This window comes from Amphiura filiformis, chromosome 16 (genome assembly GCF_039555335.1).
Source record: "Amphiura filiformis chromosome 16, Afil_fr2py, whole genome shotgun sequence".
NCBI classification, from domain to species: Eukaryota; Metazoa; Echinodermata; class Ophiuroidea; order Amphilepidida; family Amphiuridae; genus Amphiura; species Amphiura filiformis.
Genome location: NC_092643.1, coordinates 48,703,762 through 48,719,636, shown reverse-complemented (window position 1 = coordinate 48,719,636; position 15,875 = coordinate 48,703,762). Strand labels below are relative to the sequence as shown.

Sequence of the window (15,875 nt, the reverse complement as noted above, 5' to 3'; positions counted from 1 at the left end):
AACATTGTGTGATTCAGGCATGACCTCATTCTTTTTACATGATAATCAGGATTAGCAGTCTGGTACTGATGAATAATCTTACCACTGCATGCTATAGTATATTACAGCCCTCGAATTAAGGATCTGAAGGGGCACAGCAACTTTTTTAGGGCAAGTTGATAATTGCGTTGGATTTTCACTGAAAAGGCAAGGCAGCACGGCAATTTGTAATATTTCAAAAGGGCATCATGGCAACTATTGAAAATTTGAGAAGGGCACCAAGGCAATTTTTAAAAAGCGAATCGATGCATTGCTGTCAGCTGAATTCGACACCAAAGTAAAATTTGACTCTCAACTTTACACTAAAACTAACCTGATTGCTCAAAAACCTGCTTAAATAATACAAAGCAGTCAAAAATCAAAATGTTAAAAATACTTAAATTTTGCGATCCCTAGTTCTAAGCTGCAAAACTGACTCAAAACAGCGGTGAAACAGCTGTAACTTTGGTAATACTTTTGATCAAATTCGCCGGGATAAAAACTATATCTAGAGTCATATCTAGAGATGGGCTCACATGTACAAGATAAGACGATACCGGAAGGGTATCGCCATCGTTTTGCAATGGGAAGTCAATGTTTGCTAATCAAAGGATCAATTGATTTGCCCAGCGCTCGGATATTGTTCACGACACAAGGAAGCCTAGTTACTAACAGCGTTTCTGATTGGTCGATAGTAAGATGAAGGTATTTCTCTGACCAATCAGGAAAATGAAGTCAGATTTCTAGCAACCAGATAATGTATAAAAGCCGATGTGATTGGCTGAATATGTAAGATTACGTAGGGGTAATGAATATTAATTCACAACAAACTATTGATTGATAGCTGGGTTACGATGCTCAAAATAGCGATCGTGTTCAAGATTTTCGATTTTATTTTTCCACAATTTTTCGGGGTTTTAACCAGAACTTGTTAATGATTTTATAATGAAGGGGCAGGGCTGGCCGGCTAGGGCACCCACGGCAACTTCATTAAAGGGCACTGTAAGTGACTGCCGTCGGTAAAGGACATATTTTGAGGGCATTATACGGCAATGGGGGTGGGCACCCACGGCAATATGCCGTCCGTGCCGTGGGTTAATTCGAGGGCTGGTATATTACCTTAGATAGGTTTTTGAGGATGACGGCATATTCCCCTTGAGTCGGTATAAGTGTCTCAATTTTCTTCCTCTCCTGAGCTACATCTTCATCCTAAATAAAAAAAATAAAAATTGAAACAATCAATAGAGATGGTGGTAGGCACCACTTACCGATAGTGTACAACTCTCTCCTGAGCCAACTGACAGCATCTGATGTTAATGGCTCAGAATATACCAAAAGTGTACCCAAGAGTAAAAAATAAGTTCTCACTATGAAGCAAAACTCATTGTTGTGAGAAATACAAAACCTAAACTAACACTAATAATAGTGGTAATAATTAAGGGCAAAAATATTAAATGACAATATCCTAATGAACTGCCATGAATTTTTGTATCCATTTAAATGCAGGATATTTTAATGAAACTTAAAAGCCTACCTCTTGACGTCCATCATGCTGCTTCAGTGTAGCCTTGGAAAATGATGGGATGAAAAAGTTCACCTAGTAAAAACAAAGAAACAAACAAAGCAATTATCCACTAATGTATGAATAGGCCTGAAGTAGGAAGAACAAGCAGAAATTTGTTGTATTATGCATGATCACAACTGAAGCCTCTCTAAATACATATGTAGAAGCATTACTAAACCCTTATTAGCCTACAATAATAATGAACTATCACAGCACAGGTCAGCTCCCAGAGTTACCTGTGGGGAACTTAAACAACTTAGTTAAATTCTTATTAAAGCAAATATAAAATAAGTTGAATCCACTTAAGGCTCAAGCCTACTTAAAATAGGAATTGAGACAAGAGCATGTGTCTATATTTATGAAAAATGTACATGCCTAATGTTTTCTCTTATAGTGATATGGAATAGAATATTGACTGTTATTTATCATAATATACCATGTGTTTACAGAATTCTTTTCAGTCCCAAAGATAGATGATAATGCTAATAGCATTCTGCAGGCTCATCTAAAATATGGTCCGAGAAAAGAGAACTAATGACCTTTTCAGCAGCTGATCAGAAATCTTTGGAAATTAGTTCAGAAAGATATCGCGTGTGGCACAAACAAAAACACCACAAACAATCACACACTGGTGACAGTGTGTTCGATAAGCATATGGTGTGGTATGATTGTTCACATACCACGTTGCTCTTTGACACAGCGGATGCATAGTTGAATAAAAAGGTCAAATTGCCAGAAATTGATTGGTTGAATATAAAAGATGCTCATACATTTTTGGTGTTTCCATAAAAATCCTCTTGAAAATATATTTTGCAATACTGCCAAGACATATCTGCCAAAACCAAATTTGTCCAATACGCCTCAATTAAACTATCTGCTCATCCTTTAAACTTACCTCGATAAGAACGGTCAGCAAGAAATAGATAAATCCTTCCAGTCCAAGATACAAACAGTACTTGCCAATGCCTGGACTGTCCCAAGCCAGGTTATTTTCAAAATATGTTATGTTGGCATAATTGCAAATCATTTCATTCCTAAAGAAGTCAAGGAAAAATTCATTTGTTATAATGCAATATGGCTGTATCTTTACCACATTTGGCAATAAGAAGCACAAGGCACAAGGCATGTATACACATATTTCCACCAATATGTAAGTAAGTTTATTAAAATTACATTTAATGATCCTGCATGACCTTTGATGGTTATTACTCCCTATTCCAGAAAAATACAGCACTAATTTTTGCCTGGTTTGCCAAATGAAACATAGCTAAATCCTAATCCTTTAGTTAGTTCTAACTGGCAATGAGTGTAGGTCGGCTTTGGCTGGCCTGCATGAAACAATGTTGTAAATAATGCTTTAATAAATCACCAAGTCTATTTAAAAAAATGTAATTTCAAGTTTCAAAATATTAATTGTATGAGTTAACTCTTAGCCTATACTCAAGATTTTAAAGGCTTATACTTGTGCCTCAGAATTTTGTGACAACAATTGTATGAAACATGCAAAATTGCATGTTTTTGGCTCATTGTTCCTCAAATTGCACCAAAAAAAAAAATTGTACTTTTATTGCCTGAATTAACTACAGAATTAGGATTTAGCTATGTTTTATTTGGCAAACAGGGTAATTCCAAAAAATTAGTGCTGTATTTTTCTGGAATCAGGATTAGATCATGTTTCTAGCCCTACATGCAAGTCAGCACCCAGGATATAGTGCTATAATACTATAGCCACTCTGGGAACAGAAAATTAGTCAAATGGTCATTAGGTTTAGGGTTAGTGATAGGGTTTAGGTCAGAGTTACAATTAGAGTCAGGGGTATGTTTATGTTTAGGGTTAGGATTAGGTTATAGGTTAGGGTGACGTTTAGGATTCGGGTTAGGGTACGGATTAAGGTTTATAAGTAAATAATTGAGTATTCGGACTAATGAACCTTTGGGCTAGTACGAAAGTGAGTCCAGTTGATTAGATTTATAATTTCTGATTAATTAAGTTGTATCACTTACACATTTGAGTCAGTGCAGAATTCCCTAGTTGCATCATTCGATGACATCACCATGAGTGAGCGAGATAAGCAGTGTGTGGGTAAGAGACTGAAGACATAGTCACATATCTTGGATTCTTCATCATAGTCGCCTATTATTTCCAACACAAACACAGTGATAAGTGTACCCTGTGAATAAACAATATGCATCAATATGTGAGCCAGAAGGTGTGTGTCAGTAAGAGACTGAATACATGAAGAGCTTAGTCCACAGACAAGAGAGATACACACCGTGTACAAACAGTCAAAGTCCCAGTGTACTGTATGATGTGAGTTCTTGCGTGCCTTCGCGTATACGCGATAGAGCAATGCGTGCTTTCGCAATTACGCGATAGATCGTGAAAATACGCGGTAATGCGTAGCAGTCTCGCCCGTCGCATTTCATGGAACAATCGGCCCTCATTATCGGGTGATGTTGAGATTTTGACTGAGTGTACACAGTCTGTTTATCTCTCATCTGTGGCTTAGTCAGATTACCGAGTCTTCAGAATTCTGCCGCCTGTGTGATTTTTGGTGTTGGTAGAGAGAAGATTCTGACTTCTCAAATGTCTCCACTGGCTGCCTGTATCTGATTGTCACAATGAGGATTCACTTGCACTTAATAACCAAGCCCATATGTACCTGAGCGAGTTATTCAGATATATTATCATTTTGCATCGCTAAGGGAGGGGAACGTGTACCTGGATTATTTCATAATGCACCCAGCAAACTTGGTGTATGCAGTTGTTTGTGACCAGTGCCTGATGTGTGGTGCCAATTAGGCATATCAAGACCTACATGTGCAAACATTTGTCATGCTTATATGTTTAGACATTAATCAATGTTTAGAGCTTAGGCCTTTGCCAAAAAAGGATGGAAGTGCACTATTTTTTTACTCCCTGTTGACATACAGACAGACAAACTAACCATTCCAAGGATCGATAACACTGTTGTCACTATGGCGTAAGCTGTGACTGGCGTCTTGAACATCGTTGAAAGTAGGTACACAAATGGGATCGCTGCCCAACCAAACAAGATCTGAAACATAAATAGCATAAATTCAAGATAATCATTAGTTTTTGAGTTACGAGGATTTTGTTCAACCAATATGATCTTTCATGATATTAAGGGCAGAGTAATGGGAGAGAACACGGGTCTTTTCGAGCATCATTATTTTTGAATTGTATGTCCAAAGTATATAAAACTATACATTTTTGGAAAGGAAATGAGTCAAGGAATCCCATGGTGGCGTCAGATTTGTTCAAAATCTCAAGTTTTGAACAAATCACAAAAATGCACTTTTTGCCTCAATTTTTTGTGACAACTTAAAAAAAATCCGTTCAAGTAAAAAAAAATTATCAGATTGGTCCGAGTATAGTCCCACCCGCTTTTTATGTGAAAATTTTTCACAATTGGGGGGTGGGATTATACTCGAATTTCAACAAAAAAAACAAAAACAAAATTTTACAACCATGGCCAAAATGTGTTGGGACACTTATGGAAAACGTACACTATAGTATGACCTTATTTCCGTTATTATTAACGTGATAAAGTGGAGGTTTCTTTGATGTCAAGCCTAAACACCTTCCTAACACCCCAACCCTCCCCCCCTTCCACACCAATCAATGTTGAGTGCCACAAGGCTCGTAAAACAAAAAAAAGTCGAATTCAACATTGATCGGGGGAGTGGGGGGCTTATTTACATTACCCTATCAAACCGTCCCAACACTTATGGCCAGCATTGTCTCTAAGGTACAAAAATCTAATTTTAAAATGTGTGTTTTGGCCCATATCTCCTCAACCATAGCTTGGATTTTCATCAAATTTTACATGAAAACGGAGAAACTATTTATCTTTTCACTTATATAAAAATTATTGCATTTTCCTCATGTGATTTAGGGATACGGTCACGCTTTTATACGCAATATCATGTATTTTACAGTGCGTTCTGAACATTATTAGCCTATGCCAACTACGTATTTTATGTAAAATGACGCTTTTATTTTGAAAGAGTAGTGATTTAATCACCAGAAATAAATGATATTTGTTGACAGGAATTGATTGAAGTCTTCTAAAAAAATAAAAAAAAAAAAAAAATACTTAAAATTTAAAAAAAAGCTAATTTTTAGAAGAAAAAAACAAAACTTTAATCATTTTCATCGTTTGCATCAAAAAGCGTATGTGGTATTTGCAACGTATATCGTGTAAATATAATCATAGTCGGCAGGAGTAGGCTTAAATTACATTTTATGACTGAAATTTATTAAAGCGCTTTCAAAGAAACTTATAGTAAGTATAGAAAGTAAAATATAGGTAGAAATACAGAAAAAAAAGAAGGAAGGACATTGGCAAAACTTAATAGAACGACGAATATAATATGATGAAGGATATTGTAAAATAATAACAAAAAAAAAGAAAAAGAAAATCTAAATAAATTCAGGGCTCGAACCCGTGTCCACTCGCCTGTGGCAGATGCACGTATCCATTGCGCCACAGAGCTGTGTAACTAACAGGCTTAAACTATAATATAATGCTATTCAACATGCATGTATATAAATATCGCTCTACACACGATATACAGTCCAAAAAATACATTTTTGCATTTGTTTCATTAACTGAATATTTATCATATAGCAGGTGTTGGCTGACATTGTGCTCACATTTAGTTCAGTTTTGTCCGGATAAATGACTACGGGACAAAATCGACGGTATACACGCCTTTAAAGAGTAAAGAATTTTAATATAATATTACTTTCTTTTTCTTTTACAAACGTGTATATCGCTCGCTTTTTGTCCCAAAATCATTTTACCCGCCCAAAACTGAAATATATGTGGAGCACAAATGTCAGCCAACACCTGCTATATGATAAATATTCAGTTAATGAAACAAATGCCGTAAAAGTGTGATTTGTTTGACTGTTTATCGTCTGTAGAGCGTATATTTATATACATGCATCTTGAATAGCATTATATTACAGTTTAAGCCTGTTAAAGTAATACAGCTCTGTGGTGCAATGGATACGGCATCTGCCACAGGCACAGTGGACACGGGTTCGAGCCCCTGAATTTATTTATATATCTTTTTCTTTTCTTTTTTGTTATTATTTTACAATATCCTTCATCATATCATATTCGCTGCTCTATTAATTTTGCCAATGTCCGCCCTTCTTTTTTTTCTGTATTTTGTTGCTTCATTTGTGGTAGACTGCGTAAATTGGGAAAACAAGTGTGCATGGGTTCGATTCCTTTATTTGTTTTTTGATCACGAGATGTTGTGATAACTTTTATTTTCTTCTATAGCTGTAATGTAACATTTTAATTGGTGGAAACAATAATTTTCCATTTTAAAACCCAAGTTTTTGACAGTTAAAGTGACGAATAGTGAACTTAGACAGGGCCAAAATATCGCTTTTAGACATTTTAAGTGACCAGTCCCTAAATTTCAAATGTAGCCATCCAAAAATTTTTTGGTAAAGCCACATGATAAGATCTCTAACTGCTCCAAATTTGGTGTCAATATCATATTTACTTTTTGAGTTATAAGCAAAAAACTGAAATTAGATGATTTTTTTTCAACTTTTCAAATACAACCATGGCCAAAATGTGTTGGGACACTTATGGAAAACGTACACTATAGTATGACCTTATTTCCGTTATTATTAACGTGATAAAGTGGAGGTTTCTTTGGTGTCAAGCCTAAACACTTTCCTAACACCTCAACCCTCCCCTTCCCCACCAATCAATGTTGGGTGCCACAAGGCTCGTGTGACCAAAAAAGTCGAATTCAACATTGATCGGGGGAGTGGGGGGCTTATTTACATTACCCTATCAAACCGTCCCAACACTTATGGCCAGCATTGTAGATGCTAGGATCATTCATGGTTGACCTAAAAAAAAAAGATATTTTGTATTTTTAATATGAAAATTGATACTTTGTTTTCATGTCATACTCTATTAATGATTTCAAAATGCATTCAAATTCAATGCATTTTGAAATCATTAAGGGATCTAAAATGAGCGTTTATTGTGTTTCGACAGTATTTTTTTGTGGGACATGAGAGCACCTCGGACCTATCGAATTGCATTGAATACGAAGCATGTCTTTCTGATATCAAATAATTTTCATTTTTGAAAATCACAATATAATACAAATTTTATGACAAATTATAAAAATTTGATATTTTTCAAATTTTGATATATAACAGTCCTCGGTAAATTATATAAATCTAATGATATATTCTTAAAGTGTATGTAGCAGGGAGGAAAAGCCGACGGTCAATTGAAAATTTTGACCTTTCATATTGAAGATATGGATTTTTTTCCCAAAAGACCTAATTTTTTTTTTGGTGTTTTGGGAAAAAAATCCATATCTTCAATACGAAAGGTCAAAATTTTCAATTGATCGTCGGCTTTTCATCCCAACTACATACACTTTAAGTATAAATCATCAGATTTATAAAGTTTACTTCAAGTACTGTTAAATATCAAAAATATCAATTTTAATGATTTGCCATAAAATGTGTATTAAATTGCGAATTTCAAAAAATCAAAATTATTTGATATCAGAATGACATTCTTCGTATTCAGAATGCAATTCGATATGTCTGATGTGCTCTGATGTCCCAAAATAAATACTGTCCAAACGCTCATACCCCAGCCCTTAATAGAGTATGACATGAATACAAATTTATTATCAATTTTAATAAAAAAAATACAAAATATCTTGAAATTTTTTTTTTTTTTAGGTCAACCATGAATGATCCTAGCATCTAGGTCTAGGTCCAGGGACACTCCAAAACCCAAAAAAAATATTTTTGTTCAAAACAAATATTTTGAAAAAATGAGAAAACCTTCCCTAGACTCTGATGTGCTCTAAACGATAGTGCAAAAGGTTTACCTTTTGCTTGCATATTTTTTTTTTTTTTTTTTCACAAAACTCGTACAATATTGTTAAAAATGAACTCTGAGAAATCGACGTTTTAGTATAAAAATGTCAAAATTATGCACAAAACGTCCTTATATTTTAAAACGGCAAGACTTTCACGCTTGTAAAAGCTGTATCTGGTGCATGGTCTAAATATGTATGGAGTAACATGCACTTTTCAAGTTCTTGTACATTTATGTCCCAACAATATCCCAACAAAATTACTTCATGTTTATTCCATTAAATAAGTTAATCAGGTTTGTTGGTTAAATAAACAAACTGACATTTTGCTTGAAAAACCAAGTGAATTTTTACTCAATACAATATTTCGTCCTTCACATCGGAGGACTTCATCAGGTATGACTGATCTGGTCATCTGATCCACTTGAGACTGGTTTCCGGTGTTGCTAAGACTCATTTCCAGTCTTTAAAAGTGAGTCGTAAATGTGGCTTAGGAAGTATGCGCCCTCCTCTCTGTTTAAGGTATACCAGTCTCAAGTGGATCAGATGACCAGATCAGTCATACCTGATGAAGTCCTGCGATGTGAAGGAGGAAATATTACAGTGAGTAAAATTCACTTGGTTTTGTGCAGCAAAATGTCAGTTCGTTTACTTCATGTTTAGTTTATTTCGATGCTCACAAACAATTATCACTTGAAAAATAACTGGGATATAGTTGGCGCAAGAATTCAAGAAAGGTCAAAGTTCAATTTGAATCTTAAAAAGGCTGTCACATGATTCTGTTATAAGACAAACTAAAGGTTTCAAAACTTGTTTTACTTTTATTGGGATAATGTTGGTTCACAATTTTCCATGCATTGTGATGTGTTAATCATATCATGAGGCTTTTTGGTCCAAAATTTCAGGATTTTTTGTCTGACAAACCAAAATTGTCAGGATGCTACAAATTTGGCTATAGCATCTTGAGGTAACATGCTATCAACATATTTTTTATTGAAAAAATCAATGACCCACTTAATTGTATCACACACACCCTAAATATAATACAATCTTAGCAAAAGTGACTGTTAACAAACCCAATGGTACAAGCAAAGAACATTATACCTACCAGAAGTATAGCAGTTGTGCCAAGATTTTCTTTGGCAAATGCATCTAAATTGAATGCTGCAAAGAGAATGATGAGGATGATGTATATGACCAAGTAATTGACCATATCCCAGGCAAAGTTGGCCAACCAATAGGTCAATGGATCAAGACCGCTGACCATCTGAAGATGCTTGGCCTAAAAAGGGGAAAAAATGGCTTGAGTGTTTTTAAAAGTAAAATTGAACATCTAGAAAGACAAAATAAATTGGTTATTGAAAAAAATCCAACAATGTATACAAGGATAATCAGGGGTGTCTTTTCTCCCAGAAAATCAAAATTATTTCTTGATCCTACCATAATTCTTCCCCTCATCCAATTTGACCCAATCAAAATTTGGGAGACCTACTAGTATTGCACAACATTGAATCTAAGCGATTTTCACCAATTGACTATGAATTGGCAACATATCTGTATCAATTCATTGATTTTGCTTTTTTATCATATGTGTACAATTTTTTTACTATCTTTCTCAATAGATGGGTAAATTTATTCATTCAAATTAGGGACGAATAGACACCCCTGCAGGAAGGATTATATGTACAACAAAATCCAAAATGTTCATTATTTAATATGCATTAATACAAGTTCTTTATCAGCCCAACTTACCAAAACAATCCATTAACTGTTTTTATTTCAAAATATGTTGCATTTTATGGTCATGTAGCTTACCTTGCATTCTTTTTCTGCCACAACAAATGGTATGAAACTGGCACAAAGGAATGCCAGACCAAAGAGGACCAACAATGCCAGAGTAAATACATCAGGATCAGCACCAGCATTCTCGGACTAAAATATAAACAAATATGTGTAGAAATTAGTATCACTGAGTGTCTCAACAAAATTGAATTTTCCAGTTGAGATCCATATATCCTTTTTATGACCTTAATGCTCTGCATGCTAGCCATGTGCTTCAACTGAAAAAGTTTTGAAATATTTTCTCAAAATATCAAGAGCTATCTTATGGTCATGAAAATTTACATTTCTGACATTTTTGAATTTTTGAATTTTTTTTTTAAACATGTCGTCTGCAGTCGACACCCGCGTGAAGAGAGTTAATCTCGCACACAGAGGGTGTAAATTTCAAATGGGGTTATTTGAATGAGTGACTCCATTTGAAATCTACACCAAACTTTTAAAATAAGCCCTATCGCAGACCAGGACTTAATGTTTTAGAAAGAGTCCCTTGTCTTTTTTGTTGATGTTCTTAATAAATAATTTTTGCCTTTCCTTTGCATCACTCTGCATATTATTCATTTCATTTTATACACCTTAAAAGTGCAACATTTCATGAATATTCTTTTTATGACTTTTATACTCAATTTTCTGAATGTCATTTCACAATGTATATTTTTGTGTGTTTTATATCCAGTGCAATATTGTGTAAATATTTGAATCACTTATTGTTCTCATGTGCATTTTTATATTGTAAACTGCGCTCAAAAAGAAACCTCACAAGGTCATATCTTAAAATCCTGTTCATCAAAATGAACATGATCCAAAATCACACACAGGATTACTCCAATATTCTACTCTTAAGACATGTCAGTAACCAAGCAGTTGTCCAACTGACACAACAGCAAAATTCACTGACATGGAACAGCTTCCTGGGCCACATTCACAGCCCAATAATTGGCACCCAGCACAAGAAATCTGTGAATAATTGGAATAGTGTGGAACAAGACAGAACAAGACTGAAAAGCAGAAAGCAGCCCCATTCTACACTATTCCACTTACTCTTTTGAAATTATCATCTGTTTAAGGGTCTTGTTCACATTCTTACAGATTTCTTGTGCTGGGTGCCATTATTGGGCTGTGTGCCATTATTGGGCTGTGAATGTGGTCCAGGAAGCTGTTCCATGTCAGTGCATTTTGCTGTTGGACAACTGTTTGGTTACTGACATATGTTTAGTATTGAAGTAATCCTGTCTGAAATTTTGGTTCATTTTGATATTTTAAGATGTGACCTTGTTAAAAATTACAAGTTTCTTTTTGAGGTCAGTTTAATTTGGCCAAAGGGCCAAGACTTGGCAATTAAATAATATCAATCAAAACATGTGTCATATCGGCAGTATTTTATTTATTTTGTCTTGGAAGAATAAGATTAATATTTTTGTGACTGATGACTTACTTGGATATTCAAAGTCAGCCCAAATCGCAGGTCAGTATTACTAAAAAATTAATTTCTTTTTGTAAACCTTGAAAAGTCAAAAAATGTTTCTCTTAAAGCCATAATGTATGATCTTATAATATGAAATTAGTAACAAAATTTCAAACCTGTTTTTTGTTACATTTGTAATGTTTACACATGTCCCAACTTACAGCTAAATGGAATCAGCCAAATTTGATGTGTCTGCAGGTGAACATAATATCATAATTCAGACAATAAGTCCCCCCATAGAACTTCATGTTAAACGGCCAAAATAACAAGTAGGGTTTCTTTCACTTTACCTCATTATTTTGGCTTAAAATAGACAGAAACCCTTCCTGGCAGTTAATATTAACAATATTTAAGGCCGTACTACACCCATATATTGGTTTGATTGGTCTAAAAAATATTTTTCATTTATAGCTAGGCGATATATGCACGGATCATGTGAAATAAAAATAATTATGAAACAACTTCGTAAAAGTGTCCTATTTCACCCATTTGTCTTAAAGTTGATTGGTTGGTTGTAAGGACGCTTATATCCACTTTTTACGCCTGTGACAGGCGGCGAGGAAGTGCAACACGTGACGTCTGAGGCTGGCGAAGATACACTGACAGCCCCATTCAAAATACACGGTTAGCAATTACAAATAGAAAATTATCATACTTGCAGTAGGGTACTTTGTCGTACCCAGACGGCTTTAGAGTAAGATAATTTTGCTTTGACACCACATAACAAATTTAGAATTGTTTGTGACGATTTCATGATTATGTGTTAATCTAATGGTGACCTCAAAATTGGCGATATCGCTTCCATCACCGCCTGGTATGTGATGTCAATCTCCATAGGGATGGGCGATACCAATTGTCGATCTAGAGCAGTCAGGGGGGTGGGGGCGTAATTTTAGAAAAAATAAAATAAAATTTAAAAAAATGGCCGCGGAGCGCGCTTGTGCGATGCAGGAGGTTGTCGGAGGGAGGATGTTCCCCCCTCAGAAGTAAGAAACAAAATGAAGATTTAATTGAAGCGATTTGGTGGACAATTTTGGCACTATTTAGTGTAAAATTTTAGGTTTGGCGGCCGAAAATTTGTGAAATGTGCAGTTCATGAAGCCTTTCTTGGACAAGTTTCCCTATTGTCGTAGGCCTATAAATTGTTTTAAACATAAATCGGCGAAAGAAGAAGCGAAAATGGCCACTTGTATATCGATTACGCATGGGGAGTGTAAAATGAAGAAAATTGAAGTGTTTTGGTGGACCATTTTGGTACAAGTGCATGTGTAAAAGTTTAGTTTGAAAAAGCCGCAAATTTGTTAAATGATAGTCCATGAAACCTTCCTTGGACAAGTTTTCGCTGTAAGCCTATACCCTTATAAATTATTGTGTTAACATAGGGCTTAAATTGGCAAATGTTGGAAGAAGAGCGAAAATGATCATATGTTTATCCACTACGCAATGGGAGTCTGAGGGGGATGTTCCCCCCTGAGAAGTTTGAAAAATTTGCAAAATGAAGGTCGAATTGAAGCCATTCGGTGCATTGTTTTTACACTACTATTTGAATCAATTGCTTTTAACAGAAAAAAGGGCCCGAACTCAATTTGCAAAACTTGAGATTGGCAATTACTAAAGCATGCATAAATCGATGAAGTCGGTATGGAGTCCGTCTTAATACTGACATTGGTGGCAAAATGTGAGGGGCCCTGCATATCGGCGGACCCGCAGTAATTTTCACATGCTTTTAGGACGAGGACCCGCCTTCAAGCAATGCCTAAAATAATCGCAGGCCTATATAGGACCTACTTCCAATCGTCCCGACTGTGCGGTTATTTACACATGGGCCTACTCAATTACGTGCAATTTAGTTTCTCTCCTCCTTTCCTCCATTTTCTCTTCTCTTTTTTTTTTTTTTTCCCCTTCTCTTCTCTTTATTTTTTTTTGGGGGGGGGTGGGTCCGTCAGCCACCTGAATCCGCGCCTTAATTGAGTCAATGTGTATGTTGGGACCGGGAGGGGAGGGGGGTACTGAGGCGAGGCCTACCACATTTAATAACGAACTTACTTACTCTTTGTGGGATTTCAGAATCGCAACACAGGTAATAATAAAACCAGTAGCAAACTTCACTTAAACCAACAAGATAGGCCTACAACAACTTTACAACTTTCTTTTTAATTAATGAAACAAAGCTTATTTTTGACTCAGAGTTTAAATTTAAGATGCTAGTCGAAGTCAATAACTTTGCACATTCTTCGGGTTCCTTTGTTTCCACTCTTGTTAAAAAAAAACATAAAACCTGATGATCAGCTGACTCTTTCTGTTGACAATTTAAGTTTAAAACATTATTAACACAATTATTTGTTTTCAATTTTCTAATATTTTTTTCAATACGTTCCATTAAATAATTCTTTAGGCCTATTCTTTCATGTCTGTAAAGTACGGTATCGTATGCGTACCGTTATCAGAGAATCCGCGATATCGAGTACCGCTCAACCTTAGTCAAAGGTCAAAACCAATTATAAAAATATGGCGTCATGTAATTTCGTCGGCTTCGCTTGTCTTCGAAGCGAGCAGTGATTTTCACAGATTTTACAAGCTTTTACACATCATTTTCTCAAAATGGAAGGAATACACACCCGCTACAGGTAAGTGACGAAACCGTTATTACACATGAAGTTTTAGGGTGTGTCCAACACTTTAATTTTGAGGTTTTACCATTGTGAACATACCGATTCACATTATAAATCGTATTTTGTAAGCTTTCTATTTTCTCAGAAAACTGAGCAAAAATTCACCTAATACTGAAAATTGACTGTTTTGACTGTTCTTTAATTTCAACCTTATCAAACCTGAAACAAATGTGCTGCCTTGCGAACACAAATTTTGCATATCATTGTCAACTGGAAGGGGGAAAGTTTAATTTCATTGATAACATGAAATTGATGCATATTTGTGTTTTCAAAGCTGTGCATAATTAATGCATTTCCAAAATAAAAAATATTTTGGTACTATTAGGGTCTGCCATTGATGATAAATAAGTGTATGTAGGTCGATTCAGGCTAGCAGTTATGAAATTGCAAATATGATCAAAATTGTGATGGGGTCATCATGTACCTCTCTTTGGCTTGTACAATTAAAAGCATGTAAGCTACATTATTATCAATACCACCAATAGAACGAGAAGATTTGCCCCTTCATTATGCATACCACTTTGACCAATTTTTTTTTTTCTTTTTTTCACAAAATGCAAAAAACCCACAAAAAAATGTGATGGGTGTAGTACCCCCTTAAGGCCAAGTAAAATAAAAAACATGTATATCGTCCTACCTCACTGATTTCAAATATTTTGGTTATTTTTCTTATTTGCCCCCTTACATTGTTTCTAAAATTGTTGTGATGAAAAGATGTTAAGACATTCTTGGTTATCATTTATAAACACATTGCAAACACTTTCTTCAAGCTAGGGGTAGAGCTTTGGGAAAATAACAAAAATATTATGGGCCTCCCCATTTTTTATGACGTGTTAACAAAGCCTTTGCAATTGCAATTTTACAGAGAAATGAATAGTTAATTTGTAACACATTAACAAATAACAAGGGTCTCCCTCACCAAATTTTGAGAAAGTACGGACGATAGACATGTTATTTATTTTACTTGGCAAAAGCATTTTGGGAAATAAAAAAAATTAAAATTTGACGGACATCATAAATTATGGCTTTAACCACTGGTTTTGATAGGACTGGAAATGGTAAAGATTCAAGGTGAAAATTTTCAAAAGTAGCCCAACATGGCTACCAAATACAGGATAATTGACAATATGCCAACTGCCCATAATGCCTCTTGGTTTTAACTTCTAGATATGTCACACATAACTCACTGTGCAATCAAGAGTCTGGTATGTCTTGTGTAAGAGATTGATGCTGATCTTGTCAATTTATCAAAATCTGTGTGCTGAAAATGAATAAAAATTACACTTTCCTCTGGGGTGTTAAGTTCAATATGTTAGGAAAATATCTCTGCAGATGACTACATGTTGACATTAGCTAAAATAAGCTGCAATTTTTACCCGTAACGATACAAATTAGTGGCATTTCTTGCCTG

The 15,875-nt window shown here is 35.1% G+C and overlaps 1 protein-coding gene across 1 annotated transcript in view; it reads right to left on the bottom strand.

Annotated features, from left to right (window-relative positions):
- The window catches only part of LOC140136419 (phospholipid-transporting ATPase ABCA3-like), a 105,947-nt gene that overhangs the window by 18,742 nt on the left and 71,330 nt on the right, over window positions 1-15,875 (bottom strand). Inside the window, 7 exon segments of the mRNA XM_072158143.1 lie at window positions 1,138-1,227; window positions 1,553-1,615; window positions 2,478-2,616; window positions 3,587-3,753; window positions 4,531-4,641; window positions 9,597-9,770; window positions 10,304-10,420. Of these exon segments, the coding sequence (XP_072014244.1) occupies window positions 1,138-1,227; window positions 1,553-1,615; window positions 2,478-2,616; window positions 3,587-3,753; window positions 4,531-4,641; window positions 9,597-9,770; window positions 10,304-10,420 (861 nt within the window).